This window comes from Gobio gobio, assembly GCF_949357685.1.
Source record: "Gobio gobio genome assembly, chromosome: 17".
NCBI classification, from domain to species: Eukaryota; Metazoa; Chordata; class Actinopteri; order Cypriniformes; family Gobionidae; genus Gobio; species Gobio gobio.
In genome coordinates, this window is record NC_137110.1 from 43,841,452 (window position 1) to 43,863,516 (window position 22,065).

Consider the following 22,065-nt stretch of genomic DNA (forward strand, 5'->3'; position numbering starts at 1 on the left):
AGGCACTCTTATGTCCCAGGGGTTGGCTTTTACTAAACTATTTATTTTTAAATATATATTTGTTGTAAAACATGGGTATGAAAATATGAAATAACAAATAGAAGTTCAATATTTAATTGAATAAAAATGTATATTTTGACACAAATTATCACTGTCCCTCAGTTGTGGCATCATTTCCTCTAATAAAGTTATGTAAAAAGTTAGTGCACGTGTTTACCAAGGAGGAAGAGCAGTGAAGAGCATGTTTGAGATGACATATGAGACATTTTGAAAACTTACAACTGTGGTGCATGGTGTTAGCGACATCAAGGTTGTTGGTTCGATTCCCAGGGAATGCATTAACTGATGAAATATATACCTTGGATTGTTTTGGATGAAATAATCTGCTAAATGTGAACGTTATTAAATTATTGTTAAGGATGCACTATGTAATTTTTCCATCCGCTAGAGGTCGCCTATTCAAAACAAAGGCGTAGCTTGATGACGCCAAGTTTGAGCGCATAATCTTGGGACATGTGGTATTCATTCATATTGTGGAAAAGAATCGGGATAGGACTCGGGCAGAAATCATGTCATTGGATGAGATTATTAACGTTACTATAGTATGAAGCAGAGCAAGACCGAGTGTTGTGGAGCTGAGCAAGGCCGCTTGAGCGATTGTTAATAAGATGAACGCAACACACGCCTCGCAAGCAGCAGGACTTTTATTATGCCACAGTCACCGGCGCCACTTCCGCTTTTCCGGTCATGAGTATGAGGTAATGCAGCTCTGTTTATCATATTACATACATTTGAGTGTGTTGAAAAAGATGTTAGGACGTTACTCTGTGCGTTCGCTCGACAGCCGCTATGACACGTGTTGCACACTGTAGTAAGAGTAAAGCGTTTCTGCAAAATAAAAGCGGAAACCGAGGGTAACGCAGATATGACGCAATTGACGTCAGGCGACTCCCTCACACGTCCCAGTTCCATGGTTAAAATAGCAATTTTCTCATGATTTACAAATAATTTTGGGATATTGTAAGTACTCAACTGAACAAAATATATAACACTGGCCTTGTGGTTTTTGGGATATTTTACTGAAAAAATTTTACATAGTGCATCTTTAAGTTGTATGTATGTATGTAGAACACATACAATACTAGCAATTATTCAAAATAGAAATGTTGATGTGTTTCAAACAATGTAAATCTTTACTATTCCTTTTTTATCAATTCAAAGTATCATTTATTTATTTTTTAAATACTGACCCCAAACTTTTGAACAGTATTGTATATTTTTACAAACGATTTCTATTTTAAATGAATGCTGTTCTTCTCTTCTGAAAAAGTATCACAGATTCCAAACAATATATATTAAGTAGCACAACTGTTTCCAACGCTGATAATAAGTGAGTATCAAATCATCATATTAGAATGATTTCTGAAGGATAATGTGACACTGAAGACTGGAGTAATGATGCTGAAAATTCAGCTTTGCATTAAAAACAGTAATATATATATTACTATTAGATATGTATGAGACAGAGAGAGAGAGAGAGAGAGAGAGAGAGAGAGAGAGAGAGAGAGAGAGAGAGAGAGAGAGAGAGAGAGAGAGAGAGCATACAATTCTAGCTGGCAATTGTATTCCAGAAAATGTAATTTCACCTGATGATGTGTGTCTGCAGTTGGACATTGTTGGTGGATGACTGTTTGAAGAGTTTTATTGTAGTTGAAGAACATTTTTAAACCTGGAATTAGTGTGTAATTTTAAAATTTCAGCTGGCCAAAACGAGCATAGCATGGTGGCTCTTCTTAAGTGCAGGAAATGAACTTCCAGATGTTAGGCGGTCAGTAAACAGTGGCTCAGACAATCAGCAAATGGGGAAAAAAAAGAAAATGTCTGGCCTGGAGCTTTTGGCACCCACTGTGTCATTACAATCAAAAGGCGATCTACATGTATATTTACACTCCAGCACCTGTTCCGTCATCCGCGTCCCTTTAGGAAGTAAATCAGCATCACGGTCTGCAGCTTTTGCCTACCGTCCAGCTCCACACAATCAAGAGTCCCCGGCAATCAGGCGGGTTATTTTCCTCGCGCTGGCAAGAGTTAGTAGGCCACTTCAGTGCATTACCTCTCCCGGCCCAGTCGTGAGACTTGTCAATGCGGTGCAATAAAAAGAGATTGAGACTGAAAGTTGAGATTGAGTTTTATTGTCATTTTTACTGCGCCTTACGAACATCGATTTGCCTGGGCCAAGACAAAGCAAGAGATGGATATACAGATTGGAGCGACTAATACCACGCCTGTCATCGTAAAAATCACAGACTGCAAAGTCAGTCTGAAGAGGTGATTTTATGTCTTGAAAATGTAGTCTCAGGGTGCTGAGCACATTTTTTTCGCTTTAGCTCAGTTTCTGTCTTTCTCTCTCTTTCTTGCTCTAATGGTTTACTTGAACACAAGATGGTGGCCCAAACTGCATTTAGACACTTCAGCCACCATTTAAAATCAATGGATGTCATTGCATTAGATAAAAGTCAAACCAAGATAATTATTTTAAGAAATATAGAAATAAGCATGCACTTCAAGCAAAACATTATTTTGAAGGTTTTTGGTTGTCAAAAGTTAGTGGAACAGGTCCATGGTTAATGTGATTAACTACTTTTGTGCTTAAGTCTGCTAGGACATGTGTGTTCGAACTTCATGGAAAATGCTATACTATAGAGATATCATGGCAACAAACATCACATTATTCACATTAGACATTATTACATTATCGTTTCCTTAGAAGGTAGAATACCTTAATTTTTTGATTAATTTAAGGACCATTTGGTTATATGTGCTTATTTGCAGATGCCACTATTTTTTTTTCTCAAATGGAATGACATTCAGACATTTTTAAGTGTCAATTGGTGCCGCTTATGGAGCCCCTTAAACAATGTATATAATGGCCATTAATTAAAGGGTAGGTTCACCCAAAAATAAAAATCTGTCATTTACTCACCTCATGTCGTTCCAAACCCGTAAGACTTTCATTCATCTTCGGAACACAATTGAAGTTCTTTTTGATGGAATCTGAGAGCTTTCTGTCCGTCCATTGACAGCTATGCAACTACCACTTTGATGCTTCAAAAAGTTCACAAAGAGATCGTAAAACGAAACAAGATTTAATTTAGGCTTTTATTCACATATAAACATTGATCAGCGAACATAAACAGAAGATCAACCGATTCTGCTTGATGCGTGAGAAGAAAACTCTTGTGGAAGCTAAAAAGTGCTACGTAACATGAGAATGAACCTCATTGGTTCTTGTGGAAGCTCAAATTTGATGTGTAACACGAGAATTAACCTCCTTTGTTCTTGTGGAAGCTCAAATGTGATGCAGAACACGAGAATGAACCTCATTGGTTCTTGCTAAAGCTCAAACGTAATGCGTAACATGAGAATGAACCTCATTGGTTCTTGCTAAAGCTCAAACGTGATGCGTAACACGAGAATGAACCTCATTGGTTCTTGCTGAAGCTCAAGCGTGATGTGTAACACGAGAATGGACCTCATTGGTTCTTGCTGAAGCTCAAGCGTGATGTGTAACACGAGAATGAACCTCATTGGTTCTTGCTGAAGCTCAAGCGTGATGTGTAACACGAGAATGGACCTCATTGGTTCTCGCACGTCACGCGAACATGCTTGAGCTTACGTTTACCACAACTGATGTATGCATTGATGAATGTTTATATGTGAATAAAAGCCTAAATTCAATCTGTTCATCATATAAAACGATCGAGTCTCTTCAGAAAATTTGGACTAAACCGCTCAATTCATATGGATTACTTTTACAATCTCTTTATGAACTTTTTGAAGCGTCAACATGGTAGTTGCATAGCTGAAGGGACAGAAAGCTCAAATTTCATTCAAAATATCGTCAGATGTGTTCTGAAGATAAACAAAACTCTTACGGGTTTGGAAAGACATGAGAATGAGTAATTAATGACAGAATTAAAATATTTGGGTGAACGATCCCTTTAAAACAAGGGACCAATTAGTAAAACGTATAGTAAGTCGGAGGAGGAATGAATGGTTAATTTGTGTCCACGATATACATATACACTATGTGGCTATATACATATACTGTGTAGCTGCTGTACTGTGTATTAGTAGATGGGCATTGATTATTTTCAACATTAAAAGTACTTCATACTCATTTTAGACTACTTAGGCCTACATTTATCCAAAGCAGCACACATTACATTCAAGTGTAAGATTATGCATTCCCTGGGAATCAAACCCATGACCTTCACACTGCAAGCAACAAGCTCTACTGTTTGAGCTACATAAACACAGTGTCCATAGCTGAAATTGCCACCTATACCCTACTATTCCCTACTATATTACTTCACTATTACAGTCCACTGAAGAAGGTGGGTGTTTTACTTACTCAAAAGTGTTCTGAGGGCAGAAAGGAAAATGATTGGTTTACAGGTTTCTACTGAATGTGCGAATGAAAACAAGCGAGCGGATTCGGACACCGAATGCGCCGCGGATGGCATGCAGAATTCATTCCATTTTAATAACAATCATTTTTTTGCAGTTCGCTTTTTCTATAGTGCACATGTGGAAGTCATGACACCATTTGAACGCCTCGGGGACGTCACTAATGTGAGTTTATATTCCAGCTGGTTTACCTAACGCTGACACAATCATTGCAATTCGTTATCCTCCCTCAGCTGCTTGTCAAAGCAACAGCTGCGACGAAACAAGCCCCGGAGCCCCACGCAGTCCTAAACCAATCCTGCTCTAAATATTTATACCTCTCCACATTATATTTATATATATAATGTTAAAACAGGATGTTTGAAGCGCTTACCGGACATACCAAATTCTGCTGTCCACCATAAAAGACAGTGTTGATGGGATTACCCTAGCCTTCAAAGATTTGTTTGTGTATTTATTTATCTCTCGGTATTCAATCCCAGCGCAAGCTCATCAAGACATCAGCCCGCCAACGGAGGCCACGCTCCAAAAATGAAGGGATTAAAGAAGGAGTTTAAGCCGTGGATGTGTTTGCTCGGCATTTTGATACATACCCGTTCACTCAGCATGTGTTTATGCAGCACTTAAACGCCAGTTCTCAACCAAACTACTGCTACGAAGCATCAGACCACATTCGACTCTAATCTGTTTTGGTTCTTATATTATTAAAGAGATTTACTCCTGTTGTGAAGTGTAAACCTATCAAATTAAAGGGGCCATAGAGGGAAAGCTTAGGCAGAAAGGTAGAAATGTCTTTATAGGTGTGCGCATTCAACTGTTGATGTTGGATTACCACTAATCGCTTTGGTAAGCACGTTTTTGATACGCTAAATATGCCTTCAAATCTACTTTTACATTTATAATGCAAATCACACATTTATATGGCGACAAAACTTGTGAGAATCTTTAACTACACACTGCCATATGAACAACCATGTTCAGACTGCAGGCAAATCAGATTTTTTTCAGTCAGACTGTCTGCACAATTAATTGCAAGTGATCAAATAAGATCTGTGTCCAACCTATCTGCATGGGTTGCTTTAGTAATGACGAAGGCGTACAAATGTATGTAACGAGGCTTTCAAAACGAATGTAGGAAAAATGGAGGTGCATCATCTGGCTCTTCAAATAAGCAGTCTTTGGACATACCATTTGAACACTGTATGAATACTTCTGGCATTTCCGTCACCAGTTTTGATGTTATCGAGGTGTGTTGCGTTAAGAGTGACGCAAAGAGCAGCCAAAGCATCCAGATTGAGACGCATCTGTAAAAATCTGATTGGAATCACATTTCAAATCACCTCCATATGTGTTTTGAATCAGATTTTGGTGGCAAAAAAACAGATTTCATGTTTTTTTGCTGTCCAGACTTTCAAAAACCCATCTGGATAAAATCATATTTTTGCTGGCAGTCGTCTTACAGCCGTACAGTTAATTGCCCAGCAAGCAATAGCTGTCATTTCACTGTTTCGGTTAACTATAGACCCGATGTAGTCCAATTATTAATAACCCACTTCTAGCCAAAATAACCTTGAATATGGTTACATGTTGTTTTTGCCCAAATAACTTTGCAAGATGTATGATATTCCATCATGTAAGCAAAGTCAACAGCGATTACAATGTGTTTGGTTTAATTTCTTTGACATGTTCATGTTCTAGATGACTAGTCTATTCTTGGGCTATGGTTAGACGTCTATAACATTTGCAATGCCCAAATTTTTACTTGTTTTAGCCAGTCAGGACGTCTATTAGACATCTTTTAAACGCAAAGTTGCTTTCTGAGTGTGAGCTATATGTGTTTGATTCACTAAAAAGAACCAACTCATTAGAGTCATTCGTTCAGGAATCGGACCACCCTGGTTGTGCTGTATATTCTTGAGCTGATTCATTAGAGTCATTCGTTCAGGAATCAGACTTCATTGTTTGCACTGTATGTTGTGGATTCATTAAAAAGAGTGGCTCATAATTATTCATTCAGGAATCTGATTAAACTGTTTGCTTTGTGTTTTTTTGACTCATTAAAAGAACTGACTTATTATAATCATTTGTTCAAGAATCAGACTTCACTGTTTCCAGTGTATTTTCTTTGAATCACTAAAATGATCCGACTCATTAGAATCATCCATTTGGGAATCAGACTTCATTTTATAAGAAAAAAGAACTGACTTATAGGGGATCACCCTGCCGTTGGTAGATAGTTGTGTTGTAGTAGGAGTGAATTTCTGTCTGAGAATTACAGTGTTCTAATGCACCTGTTACAACCGTTAAAAGAACTGAACATAATTTTTTGAATGCGTCCAGTTCTGAATAAGAACCAGTTCTTGGTTCCCAAACCTACTTTTAGTCCATGTCTGTTAGCTTTGATGTCATCACAATGAAGTTGAATGGATTGTGCTTCAGAACCCGATCCATATTGGACAAAAGTCATTAAAATCAAGCATTGAAATGTATTAATATTACCATGAGCTGCATATGCCCAACAAAAAACAAAATGATTACAATCTGCAAATGCTTATTAATGTTGCACTCTTGCAGCTAATAATTCACCACACAAAACACATTGTGGTCGGTGAAAAACAATGTATCCATTATGCAAATTAACCCATATTTAATACAGTCTGGGTCTTATGTTATTGTACCTTGTACAGATTTATTTTATGCTGTATGCTAGTGTTCTCTTAAAATATTAAGAAATAAACATGACAGAATTTACAATATTAGTATTGCAGGTGACTGTTGAATTATTGTGAAATGTTTGCACAATAAAATTCTGTCAAGTATGAGAACGTCCTCCATAATATCATCTGCAAGCAACTAGTAATAGAATAGCAAGTAGCAAATCATGGACACTTCCTATTTCAGTAAGAAATGTGTCATTATAGAAAATTGTGTGCATTCATTCAGCTGGTATTTTCCAATATAAAGGCCTGCGGTGTATAAAACAGTAAAGCATGGCACTAACAGCCAAGGTCATGAGTTCAATTCCCAGGGAATGCATGAATAAATGTGAGCAATGTATCCACAGGAAATATAAAGGTCTACAAACCAAAATATGTCTTTTCATCTTAGTCTATTAATACAATTCTTCACTTTTTCTCTTACTGTCATTAACTTTTTAAACCCTCCTTTTTCAGTATCCTTAAATCCTTGAAATTTCAAACTAAGCAAAGAGCTTCAGGGTTCTGTCCTTTCATATCTCACCGACAGATTTTAAACAGTTCATATCCCTACTGTTCTAAAGCTAGAGGCAACATATTTGTAATATGGCTTTCCTACACCGGCTTTGAAAGCGATACATCCCTTCAGATTTTTATATCCTTCAATTTGGAGTTCTTATAATAGAACTTGTTAAGTTGAATTGCACTTGTATTGATCTATAATTGTAAATCTATGTAAGAAGCTCATGCATTACTGGTGCAATGCGCAGTGACAGTTGGCAGATCTATAGTCAGTTGTGTTTATCAATGGTTTATTTAAAACTGCTTCCGTTTTACAACTTTCACTCAAGAGCAACAGAACTTTCATACATCTTCAGACTAATAAATATGCATATTTATATACTGTTTTATGTCGTGTTTACTTGATATAGGGTAAACGTAACTATTAAGCTCAGGTACTCATTAAGCACACTACTATCTTTGAGCTCAGATTATAAAAAGAAGAAAATAATTGATTATCCTACTTGATGTCTTAACTAAATGTTGTGTTTTTTACTATATACCTCCTGTTATTTCAAGCTAATCAGTCCATTGCACACTGAGATATGGGTATTCATATGTTCACACTGTCTGGTGGCCATTTTGAAAGCTGTTTGAAAACTTTCACCAGAAGAGTAGCCCCTTAAATATGCATTTTTTTTTTTAGATGTTTAAACCTTTATTTTGGATAAGTATAACTTCTTACTCCAAAATCAAGAGATTAATGTTTAGACTTTTGCATATTATAACCTGGAACCTGGATGTGGGAAATAATTACAGTTAGATCCAAAAGATAGGTTTAGCAAAATAGCGCACATGCTACAGAACATTGTTAGCTTTCTAGCTGTATAAGATGGTGTGCTACACTAATATATTACTTCACAGGCATTACTGGTTTGTACTTTTAAATCCAATATATTATAGATGTATAGTTTATTGATGTAAAATCAGAGCTTCAGTGTGACATCAATAAGAAAAAGTATAATTTCATAGATTCTTTGTGTAATAGCTGTTCATATTAAAATATGTATGCATTTAATACATTACCTAGATTATTTATTTAGCAAAATTGTCCTTTTAAATGTAATAATATGTATTAATAAAAAAGAAGTTTGCTGTTCCAATTAAGCTCAGTGTGCTCCCTTTAAGCTCATCCACATTGAACGTCTATGTAAATACTTCATACACAGACTTTAAATATTAACTGATGGTTGTCACTTCAAGTTAATCTTTATAACATTATTCTTTAGAAATATTGTTTAAAATAAACAAGAATTTTCCCCAAAAACATGTGAGCTTAATGGCAACAGGGGTGTGCTTAAAGGGTACAAACATGTACCCATAAAGCACAGCCAGACTTTTAGCATGTAATGATGTACATCTTAATTGAAATGCTTTTGTCATTTAAAATAAAATGAAATATTATTGTGTGAGAGATTAATATTTTATTTTAACATAACTTCTTGTACTGAAACCAATACCCGGTGCACTAAAATGCCTCAATGTAGATTTTGGTGAGCTTAATAGGTACGTTCACCCTACCGCTTCATTAGTCTATTTTTCATAGATGTAGACCTACTTTTTGAGCAGTCAACAAGTTTTGTGCTTTAAAAGTTAACTTGTGATTTTAACAGATGCACTCTTTCTAAACTTTGATAAACCTCAGATCTGCATGATGAAAGTGTTACATTGAGTGAATAATGACTAATGCTTTTATCTGCAGTAAAACCCGATTAACTCCAAAAGTGTAAATTTTCACAGTGTCAAAAGCAGTGGACTAAAAACCAGAAAAGAAAAAAATCGCTTTTCAACATTTATTATGAAATTAAAAAGATAAACTTTCACTGTTCAAACAATGCTCAGCAGAAAACAAAAAACAAAATAATGATATTAATAGTCATCAAGGATTACTTGAGCTGCATACAGATTGCAGTGGGGAAGTACATTATAACAAGCGAAAGAAAGAAATATGCAGAAACAAAATCATAACAGTCCATTATAGAATAACACAGCACATTAAGCAAGATTACCAGGAGGTCAATTTACATAAAACATCTTTTATGTACATTATAAATTACGGTGGGTGCAGTGGAGGGGTGGAACAGGAGAAGTTCACTACAGATTATGGTAATCAAAGCTATTAATCTGAAAAGAAGGGGGTGCTGTGATCTGACAGGATGACTCCTTCAACCTTTGGAAGGGCCCTACAGGGCTCATTGTGTCATCGTTTCAGAGAAACAGCACCTAAGGATGGACACAGTACTCTCTCAGAAATAAAGGTTCTTCAACAGTTCTTCTTATCACTGCTTTTTCTAGGGGGTTTCATTTAGTTGTAATGCTCTTTGGAGATTAGAAAAGTTCTTGATGTTACATTACAGGTTCTTCAGATAAGAGTAATGGTTTCTGGGTTCTCTAAAGTGGATGGTTTTCTGTGAAGGACTTAAACGATGATTTGTGTTTCTAACTGGAACCTTCATTTTTAAGAGTGTACAGTGGTGTTCATGTGAGGTGTGTGTCTTCCGTCCCGAAAATGTTGAGATGAATTGGTGCACATTAGATGAACCCCTACTGTTCCTCAGGTGAGCATTTGAAACAGTGTGAAAACATGTGGACAAAAATGAAAAAGTGTCCAGAACATCACAAACGAGTCAAGAAACATTTTCTTCCACCGTATCTACTTTAGCCATTTCACATCGTGTAGGTTGTTACCCAAATGCATCCTTCTGGTGTCATTCAAAATTGCATCATGTAGGTACCATGAGATTAAATAAGCAGAGAGACTTCTGATGTTAGGGTTTAATAATTGGTTTATATTCTCCATTTTATATAATTAGGAATCATGCAATGCCAATAATCAATCAAAGTTAATATGTGTATGAGAATGAAGGATAAAAATATGGAAATAAAAATCCAAAGGATTTCATCTAGCCTCTCAGAGATCACAGAGCGGATCCGGGAGCCATCTCTTATCAATCAGTTTGCTTTATGAAAAGAAATTATGATGAATGATGCTGACTTTTGCTTGTGACTTCAGCAAATGAGCTGCCAGAGAGCTGCTAGAGGAAACAACTAAACACATCGGAACATTCATCTTTTGGTTTCTTCATCTCTCTCTCTCTCTCTCTCTCTCTCTCTCTCTCTCTTTCTCTCTCTTTCTCTTTTTGACTAAAACAAAATAATTCTAAAACATCCAGACAGAAACATACGTGGTATGTGCATGGCCCTGAAACCTATTTGGACATTTAAACCCTGCTTAAAATGCTGTTGGAGCCCATAGCCTCGTGGGCAGAGCTCGGATGCGACACAAGTGTTTTACCTGTGGTGACATCTGAGTGATGGTTAAAAGTCATTGCAAGAAATAAGTAAAAAATGGCTAAATAAAAAGGTCTTGCATTATTTGTATCATTGTTGGTGCCACTTACTTTGATATTTTAAATGTCTTTTTAAGTTTGGATTAAATGTCCAAATAGTTTTTGAGGCCACTGAAGGTTAATTTAGTTGCATTTACTTACAACCGTGAGAATAATTGTGTGATCATGAAAATGATTGGGGAAAAACTCAACAATAAATGTCTGAAAATCTTCAAAATCCTGGTAATTTGCCAATGGTCTGTGCTAGATTGGGTAATTAATAAATAAATAAAAACTCCCCCCCATTGGTTGTTAGCATAGCAGAAGTATGTGAGTATCTCAGTGTATTGTCCATGCAGGATAGGAAGGTCTTGAACGTTCTACCACACACGCTTGACGTTCTACCACACAACAACAACTGTGTGATTGTATAAAAGTCTTGAGCTTGCTTAAAAGTTCTGCCAGCACCAAAGCGGGGTGCCTTCAACCCTACCTCAAACGTACAGTTTATTTCTATATTTAGGAGTTTCACACTGGCTTTGCAACGGTCGTCCTGAGGCAACGTTCCATTCTTGCACCGCCTCGCCTGTCTTCCATCATACCCTATCAAAAGCAGTTTGACAGTTTGGCCCCAACATGGGCTATAAAGGAAAAGTACTTTAGACCCTGTGAGTTTAACTTGAACTTCAGATGCTGAACCTCACAGGGAAGTTTTCACCTCGGCCTTGGGTGCAGAACGTGCACACTCAATGGTCTGAAAGATAAGCCTACTTGTTCCCACCGGGGGATTTGACTAACTGCGCTGGAGGCAGAATGAGTTACGTAAGAGAAAACGGACAGCCGTGTACATTTCAGAATTGCAAGCCACTGCCGTTTGGGCTGAAACAGCAAGACTGACCCTTAAATTGAAAGAAATTTGTGTACAAAATGAATTTGGAGAATTAGGAACCTTTCCAAAGACAAGAATCTTTGGTTTCCAATGTGTACATTTGGGACAAACCCAAATGTTAGATGTTACAATGTTAGATTACTCTGTGGTGCCAATGTAATGTGTAAAATTGGTGCATTGAAGGTGAAATAAAAGAGAAAATGCATTGCATTACATCCCTTGTTCACTAACAACTGGTCTTAAAAGGGATAGTTCGCCCAAAGATGAGCATTCTGTCATCATTTAATCACCTTCGTGTTGTTCCTAACCTGTATGACTTTCTTCAAGAACTATTTTTGCCGATGCAATTAAGGTCACGGGGGTCCAAAACAACATTGGACCCCACTTAACTTTCACTGTGCAGACTAAAAAACATTAAAGGGATAGTTCACCCCACAAAAAATTCTGTCATTATTTACTCACCCTCAAGTTGTTCCAAACCTTTATGAATTTCTTTCTTCTACTGATCACAAAATAAGATATTTTGAAGAATGTCAGAAGCCAAACTGGATCCCATTGACTTCCATAGTAAGTCAAAGGGGTCCATCAACTGTTTGGTTACCCATATTTTTCAAAATACCTTCTTTTGTGTTCAGCAGAAGAAAGAAATTCATACAGGTTTGGAACAACTTGAGGGTGAGTAAATGACAGAATGTTCATTTTTGGGTGCACTATCCCTTTAATGCAGTTTACAAAATATCTTAATTTGTGTTGTACACAAAGGCAAACAGGTTTAGAATGACACGAGGGTGAGTAAATGATGACATAATGTTCATTTAATAACATAACACTGCACCAGTCCAACGCGATTTACATAATATTTAATCGAGTCTCCCCGTAAACCAGTCAAAGAGGAGCGAACAACACGCAATAATGAATTGCAGAGGCTCTTTATGCAAGACAATGAGAGGCAGTGAGCAGCCGCAAGTGTTGTACCCTAGCTAAATCTCTTTCTCTGGCCCAATGGAGCCCCTCCATCAGCTCAACGTGCCAGATATCGCAACAGACATCCCCCTCAGGTGCAATAATGTCACAGTCCATTAATCTTCTCAAACTTCAGGCCCTGATCCTGGGAGCCCCGTCCATGCTAATCCCTTATTAATGTGGCAAATGAACCTGTGGAGAAAGAACTACTCCCTCCCGGCCCTTCACCATCACAATGCGGAGTCTATTACCGCCTTCCCCCGTACCGTCTCGAGTCTCTACTGTTTGCATTAGGATGTCCATTCATTGAAGCATAAAGCCACTCGAGAGAGCTTGAACACACACACACACACACAGCTTCAATCCACACATTATTCGCTTCGTGCCCTCGCTAGTAACCTTTGTCTAGCACACATATGGCGGAGCGTGAGCCCGATGCATGCGTAATCTCTTTAGATTCAATGTTGCAATTCAAGTCAGCAACCAGACACTTTTGTTCCATTTTGATTTTGTTTTAGCTCGTTGAGACTCCCAGGATAGGCTATGCGTACAGATTCCTTCTATTATGTGACAGTGGGAAAAACCTGACTGCACTCTGTTTTGCCAGATTAGAGGACAGCTCAGTAACAGAGGAAACAGTGCATGTGAGACAATCATCTGGTCTCTAAAAACAGTTCCACCGAATCTCTCGGGTCTGATTGCTTCCTAATCCAAACAGAATAACCACATCACTTCGGAATAATTGCAAGTCTTTATTGCTAGCACTCACCGGTAGAACTGTTAGCCTGCTCTTAGTGCTCGGATGCAAATAAATGAGGCTTTCTAAGAATCTATATTTTTGGACAAAGATCAGATAAGACATCTGAATGTAATAGAAGTCGTATAAGTGAATTTTTAATGTGAAATCTGAGCAAATGCTTCTACATTCCCTACATATGAGTATGAGCAGAGAGACAATTCTCTAGCACAAACGCTCTTATAAATGCCTGTATGACTTTGGTTTGCTATGAGCAGTCACTTCCCAGTTTAATTTCTCCAACTGAGTTTATTAATCAGGCTTGTTGAGGAGTTTTCCCGCAGAGCGGAGTCTTGCACACTATGCATGCACGCTTAATCAATAACCTAAATGTTTCATGCACTTCGTAATAGACTTTTTAATGCGCCTCCATCCTGAGAAGCTATTGAACCGTGATGTGTGCGTGTGTGTTTGCCCCATGCAATAAAAAAACTACAAATGAGAAATAAATGGCCTACTCGGATTATTTTGCAATAAATGCTGTTCATCAACGAGTTCTTTGGAAGGTGAGCAATTTGTATCTGTTATATGATTGAATTTCACTCCGAATAACAGTAAAGTGACAGACAAATGGGAAAGTAATGATACGCATTGATTCCTGGATACACAGTGGAAATTTCCCTACAATACTTATCGAAAAGTTGACATATTATTGCACTTATAAATCTTTGTGGCTCATGAATATTAATTATGTGACTTGACAAGTTCTCAAAAATAGAGCATTGTGCTAACAAGGTCATGAGTTTAATTCCAAGGGAATGCAAGAACTGACAAAATGTAAGTTGCTTTGGATAAATGCATTAATGCTCACCCGATGGTCATATACCTGGATCACTTCTGCTTGGTCTTAAAGGGATAGTTCACCCCAAAAGGAAAATACTCTGTCATAATATATATATTTCTTCTGTGGTACATAAAAGAAGACATTTTGAAGAATGTTGGGATCCAAAAAACATCGGACCCCACTGACTTATATTTTGTTGTGGACTATCCCTTTAAAGCAGTAGTTTTAGACGACCACCTACATTTATTTTTTCATTGCACTGTGGTCAAGCAAAACGAAAATGGTTTTCTGCACCCCTGACTATCAGACAAGTTTGCATGTGCTCATTGTTGTTTGCATTGCCAAAGTTCAGTCGGTGAACAGAAAGGCCAAGTGTTAATTGCCCTACGGTTGTCAGCAGAGGTTTTGGGTACAATAAAAAAGCTTTCCACTGATGTGCCTCTAGCTGTGCTAACTAGCTCTGCATGGAGGCTGCCCCACTATCTATGAGCTTTAGAAAGGAAACGCACAGTCAATGGCTTTTAAAGGATCGAGACAGAAACACAAAGGGCAACCCCCGTTCAAAAACCAACCCCTCTGGACTGAGCGAACAGTGCATTTCACAGTATGGTACAATCCATCTACAGCGTTGACAGGCATCTGTCTCTGCGCTTACAGTGGCGGCTATTGTTTTGGGTCACTGAGTCATTCGTAAAAGGCATGTACAGCACGACAGCATGGTTTCCCAATAGGACAGTAGCTGCAGAGGCCACTCTCTTGGCCTGGATTGCAGTTCATTATGTAATCTGTCGTTCTACATTGGTGTACTCCTTTCTTGCTCCCTACAGTGCAAATCTGAGACAGGGGGAAGGAAAGAGAATGCAACGAATTGCCTTGCATATCCAAAATCTCATTGAAAAACCTCTTGAAATGCCTCACACTCAGTTTGATTCTCTTGAGGGGAATGGGATGAATTGCGCTAGGAGGGTCATATCCTGTGTGGCCTGCTCCGATGCATGTTCGCGATCTGGACCGCCGACACAAGAGCAAGCCAACCCAGACACCCCCGTCTTCCAGACTTGCATCCACCCGAAAAACATTATTAAACAAGCTTTTGTTTGCACAGATTTCCCGCTTAAGGAAATTATAAACGATCCTCCACACACTCAATCAATCTGGAATATGCAGAGTAGTGTGTGTTTACTTTAGCTATACTTTGTGGACAGAATTATCTCCTGAAGTGACTTCCAGGGATGTCCTCAATTGGAAAAGTTATTCACACAAACAAAACAATGTTTTGAGACAGGCCTAATCTGTGGTAATTATAAATAACCCTTCGTATATATATATATAAAAGTGTTGGTCTTCTTTGCTATCTTTTAAGCATAACATTGCCACCAGAAGTTATCCTATCTTGTTCTCGGAAAACATCTATAAGTGAACTTTAAAACAAAAACATAAATAAAGTATTTTTTTAAATTTAACACAGAGTTGTCCCTAGAGGTGAGCTTATTCTGCCCTCAATTAGGAAAACAGCCATACATAAATTAAAAATAATTATTAATTCATGATGAATTAAAACAAGTTTTTTTTTTTTTTAATAAATAAAACACAAATTGTCCCCAGATTTGAACTTATGCCTAAAAAAATTATTCAGTTTAGTAAAAAAGTTTTTTTTTCTTTTTTCTACAAAAATTCTACAAATTGTCCCCAGATTTTAATGTATTTAAACACTCATAAATGTGTTTTAAGTATTATTTTAAAAACACAAAATGTTTGGTTTTAGGTGTATGGGTAAGTTTTGGGGTAGTCTGTAGTAATAATAAAACAGAAGGTTTTTCAGATAGCTAAATAAACAAGTGTGTGTGTGTTTGTTCTCCAACGGTCAGACCTTATCTTAACAGCCATAACCAATCTGTTGTGTATTCAGTCCATCATTAGACATGAGCTGTTTACTGAGAGAGATGCTCCCACACACACACACACACACAGACAAAAGGGCAAGGGAAAGACAAGGAGACAGAGAGAGAGAGAGAGACAAAAAGTGAGCGAGAGATAGAGAGAGAGAGAGAGTGAATGAGAGAGCGAAAGAGAGAGAACGAGTAACTGCCCCCATTTCTTCCCCATGCATTACAGACACTGCATGTTGGCCCATAGCCAGAATATGCCATACAGAACAACAGTGCCACCTAAAGGTAATATTCCCCTCCCTCCCTCCCTCCTACCCACCCCTCCCTCAACTCTCTCCCTCATCATCTGGGTTTCATACTATGAAATGCTGTGCTTGGCAACTCGATTTTTAGAGCTTTATACAGTAGAACTGTCTTTGAGAAATATGCATATAAAGCAAGCCGAAGAGAATACGGTTCTATACTGAAGGTCTGTGACAGTTTATTGGTGTAGAATGTTGAAACCATTGGATTTAATGGACCAGGAGATAATGTTTAATGTTGTGTGTGCGCATTTTATATTAGTAGATTAACTCCATTCCAAGATTAATTAAGAAACGGGAATCATAGAGGATGCTAATTAACGCCGAAAATAAGAAAAAGTTTCATACTCTGTGAATTTCAGGGGTTATTCATACAAGTGATGATTTGTTTGATAATGCCTGGACTCAAATCCATTTCTTCCACAAAGGAGTTTAGGTGTCGAAATGAGAAAATGGTGATCGAAGTAGACAGGCGAGAAAAAAATGTTTCTTTCACAAACTCTCGGAGCATTGTATCTTTGAACCATGACAAAGCAGTGAAATTAAACTGAATCTAGCCTCTTAGGAGAAGTTGGATTCTTTTCGAATCTCACCCATATTAAACCAATTGATTATCCAGGACTTGTTTCAAGTAGAGGTTTATAAATAAAAAAATAAATAAGGAAGAAAAAAAAAAACACAAATGCATGTGGTAAGGTGATGACAATAGCATTCGCCTGGATCAGCTAGTTTCATATAAAACACATACAATATTTACGTCTTTTTTGGTCATTTGAGAACATCTACGGGGGCTTTTTGAAATCTACATTCTACATAGTGCATCACAGATTTATCACTCAGAGCAAGTTAGCTACCACAGGCACTTCAGTACTGAGCAGGGCAGTTATAAGCAGTACTTATAGACCAGTAAAAGTGTTCTTTTACCTGTCTGGTGTGCAAAGGTGCCCCCTTTGACTTGAAGCCTCCTTGTGAACTGCATTCTGAGGCACTGAAGTGATCAGAGCTGGTGGAGGAACGTTTGGAAAGCGTGTCACAGCCCCCAACAAAGGTATTGTCCAGTGGCAGCTCCTGTATGACATGATGCTTTTTCACAGACACCGGAGTGTCAGCTTTGAGGTGGAAGGCGGACTGGGGCGAGGCGGACTTGTAGTGCCGGGCCAAGTCTGGGCTGCTGGGTTTGAAGGTGGTAGTAGGGGTGGCATTCCAATCAAAGCGTCCAATCCCGGGCTCCTCGAGCTCAGCCGGGAGACTGATGGTTCCATTTATGGGTTCGTGGGCAGGGTCGTCGGGTTTGCTCTCCTCGATGGTGACAAAGTTCAAGAGGGAGCTCTTTGGCGACTTCCTCTTTTTGCGCTTCTTCTTCTTGTTTTGCTTGTTCTCCTGGTTGGGGGACATCCACTCGGCACCCTGCTTCTTTCTCTGAGCGGCCTTGAACTGTGAGGCGTGTCGGCAGCGCACCAGAACCGTTATGAAGATGACCACAATCACTACCATAGCGCCTGTCACAATGGCAATGATGGTTTTCAGGTTGTCAACATTCTGATAAGTCTCGCTGCTCTCACCAATGTTTCTATCCAGCGGCGTTTCCATTTTCCGTTGGATGAGGTTCTGTATGTACGAGGAATTTCCAACCGTGTCGTTCACGAACAGGAAAACGAGGACAAGGGTGTGCAGGGACTTTGGGTAGCCGAGATCACTGATGTTGACCACTAGCCTATGTAGGCCAACGTCTGCAGGCGTGGGTTTCTGCTCTAATGTGATGTTCCCCGTGACGGGGTCAATTCTGAAAAGACCTTCTTTGTTGCAGCTAACAATCGTGTACTTGAGTTCTGCATTCATACCCGTATCACCATCTACTGCAAACACCTCGGCCACAACCGACCCCGGAATCGCCGACAGTGGCACTAGTTTGAAAGAGGTGTTCGATGGTGGGTAGATGACAATGGGGGTGTTATCATTGACATCAATGACATTGATGGTCACCTTGGCAGCTGATGAACATGGAGGGCTTCCATTGTCCACGGCTCTGACGTCAAAGGTGTAGGAACTTTGCTGCTCTCGGTCAAAGGAAACGTTGGACTTTATGACTCCAGAATCTGGGTCAAGGATGAAGTTCTCATTATCATTGAGGATTGAGAGTCTCACCACTGCATTCTCACCAGCATCTGCATCTGTGACTGTGATTACTCCAACTGTACTATATTTAGGCAGATTCTCTGACACAAAGAACTGAAAGTGGTTGTGTGTAAATTTAGGGCTATTGTCATTCTCGTCCAGTATGGTCACAATGACTGCAGCTTGACTCTGCAGAGCCCTGGTGCCATTGTCTCTAGCAGTGACCGTAAAGAGGAACCGCTCTTGTTCCTCCCTATCGAACACCCTGGATGCGGTTAGCACTCCTGTTTTGCGGTCAAGATCAAAGAATGATGCGTTGGGTCCAAGCTGGTAGACAATCTCCGCATTCCGTCCGCTGTCCTCATCCGTGGCGCTGATGGTTGTAAGGAACATGTCGCGCTGGTTGTTCTCCATGACTGCCAGCTCGATGACAGGCTGGGTAAAAATGGGCGGATTGTCGTTCTCATCTTCCAGCCGTACTCTGACCAGGGCAGTCTGGTTCAAACTAGGTTTTCCAGAGTCAGAAGCCACAATCTTGAAGATGTACTCCTTGGTCCCTTCATAATCGAGCAGTGCAGATGTTTCTAACAAATACTGGTTATCGTAAACCGCTTTGAGGTGAAAGGGAACATCTTTTTCAATGAAGCAAATCACCTTGCCGTTGACATCCGTATCTTTGTCAGATACAGTAATGAGGGCAATCTTGGTGTTTATTGGATCTTTTTCAGAGAGCATTACAGTACCATTAATTGGACTGATGATGTATCTCAGGTCAATGTTTGGAGCATTGTCGTTAACATCGGTCACATTGATAGTTATGGTGGCTCTCGCTGGACTTGAGCTTCCATCGCTGGCTAGTACCGTGAGTTTATGAATGGCAGTCTCCTCTCTATCGAGCGGCCTTTGAACTGTTATGAGCCCAGTGGTGGAGTTCAGAGAAAAAAGTCTCCGTGTCGCTGGAGACACCTGGGTACCAAACATGTATTTTATTTCTGCATTGGCCCCCACATCTGCATCGGTGGCTTGCAGCTGAACTACAGATGTCCCAACAGGGGAGTTTTCTGGGATGTGGACCTCAATTTGGCTCTCTTTGAAGACAGGTCGGTTGTCGTTAACGTCAGTGACAGTCACCTGTAGAATGGCAGTGCTGGATTTCTGTGGGTTCCCCCCATCCTCCACTTTCACTTTCATCACATACGTATCTTTCTGCTCTCGGTCTAAATTCTGTTGGACGATAAGCTGAGGCCATTTCTCTCCCTCTGGCGTCTCCACAATATCCAAACCGAAGGCACTCTGCCCGTTCAACAGCTCGTATTTGTGTACACTGTTGGGTCCGGTATCTGGATCAGTAGCAGAAGGAATAGCAAAGCGGCTGTTGATGAGTGTGTTTTCCGGAATTGAAATGTTGATCACAGGAGACGGGAACATGGGGGCGTTATCATTAGTGTCTTTGACAATTATCTTAATTTTGATCAATCTGAAGTAGTCATTGGGTAAAATGACCACCTCGATTTCAAAGGAGCACTCGCTGTCTTCAAAAGAGAGGCCAGGACATAGTTTCTCCCTGTCTATACGGTTGGAGGTGGTAAAAATTTCTCCTGTATTGCTCATCACTCTAAGTAGCGGGGTGTCACCTGCTTTCGAAACAAGTCTGTAAACCAAATTACTGCTAGCCCCGGTGGCAGAGTACATATGGGAGATGTTCAAGTCCTTTGGTATGTTTCCAATAAGAACATTCTCCTGTAGCTCTTCTCGAATAGGGTAAATGAGCTCTTGGGCAATGGTTGGATCTAACCAGAAACAAGCAACTAATGTTGCCAACAAGAAAAAATCCCTTAAATCCATGACAGCAGTTCACGCGTGTTCCCGCTGCTTTAATTCAAACAGTTGTCTCCATATGGTGTTGACAGAGCCAAGGTTTCACGGAGCCTTACATTTGTAGATAAAGAGCAGCCAAACACGACCCTACAACACACAACATTATAATATGTTATATTATATTATATTATATTATAATATTCAACACTCAAGACAAAGAACCGACAAATGGTGCATCAAAATCAATATAATCAAAAATCAAATAATAAGTTATAGTATGGCTTTACAAACATGGCAGTGCATTCTAGTTATAATTCTTCAATTCATTCTAACAACCATACAGCCTAGTCTTCACTGTAATCATTGTGCATGCACAGAGGCTATGGATAAAATAATGCAGCCAGTCAAGCACTCAGCATCATCTTTCAAGAAATTTCACATGAAATTCCTCTAATGTCACCCCCTTCAAAGTGACACACCATGCGTTTGGGATTTCATCTAATTATTATTTCATTGTGAATAAATAGCATGTGCACGATAAGTGTCAGTGTGTTTTGAAACAAGACAGTAGGCTACATAAATTCTGCATGCAAACCCGTTTGGGTGTATGCATGCATGCATGCGTTTTCTTACCTCGGTTCACTGTCAGCTCGCTCACACGGAGGTTACCAAATTCAAGCGCATAGTGACAAATCCGTTCTACCGGTCAGAAAAAAATGATCTGGCTCCAGTATAATATGAAGATATCCGTATTGATCACTGCTTTGAAGACTAGGTCAGTGAAGACTTAAGTATTTTAGTCGTGGAAAAAAATCCAATTCAGAGCACAGCTGGTTTTTTGGGGGAAATGTTGATTTAACTGCAATCAATCAGACAATCTTTATTAACTTTCCCCCGCAGATCAGCGTGCGGTCGGGGGCGCGCGGAATGCGGTGGTCGGTGATGAATCAGGTGATCCACGCGCGCGTTAACGGTCCCGCACGGTCATTCCGCATTACCGGAGGAGCCCTTATGAAATGCACCTGTTCTGCTCAAATATCAATATAAACTATCCCATCAGAGAAAAAGAGTCAAGTTCAAACGCGATCAGATCATTTCCCTCTCAGTCCTCAGTCAGAAAGAAAATCCACGGCTTCTGTCCCGGTGTCTTGTGCGTTTCATTCGCCGCGCACACCTGAATGAGAAAAAGTCCAAACGGTGGGATGTGTTGGGATGCTTATCCTCGCTCTCTCCTCTTCCCCAGACTGAATTTCTCGCAACAACTCCGAGTATGCCCACAGGGGAACGCCCTCTCGGCTGCTGATTGGTCCGTCTCTTCATTAACGTCGCAGAAAGGGGAGGGGGAATAATGTGATTGGTTAGAATTAACGTCACTCAAGCGCGCTGTTGAGACTGAGAGAAATGCCTCAGAAAGACTCTGCGGGCTGCGGGATGAGGAGCTCCGATGTACGGT

The 22,065-nt window shown here is 39.4% G+C and overlaps 1 protein-coding gene across 2 annotated transcripts in view; it reads right to left on the reverse strand.

Annotated features, from left to right (window-relative positions):
- Positions 1–21,858, reverse strand: part of pcdh9 (protocadherin 9) — a gene marked incomplete at its 3' end in the record, with an annotated part of 375,333 nt that extends 353,475 nt beyond the window's left edge. The window contains exons 1-2 of one of the 2 annotated variants that reach the window (XM_079841102.1): positions 21,246–21,858; positions 17,604–20,759 (exon numbers count right to left, since the gene is read on the reverse strand). In XM_079841102.1, the coding sequence (XP_079697228.1) occupies positions 17,604–20,639 (3,036 nt within the window). In that variant the 5' untranslated portion in view covers positions 20,640–20,759; positions 21,246–21,858. Of the gene's footprint in view, positions 1–17,543; positions 20,760–21,245 lie in introns of those variants that run through there. The other variant, XM_079841103.1, reaches the window with a different exon arrangement.
- Between the last annotated feature and the right edge of the window lie 207 nt (positions 21,859–22,065).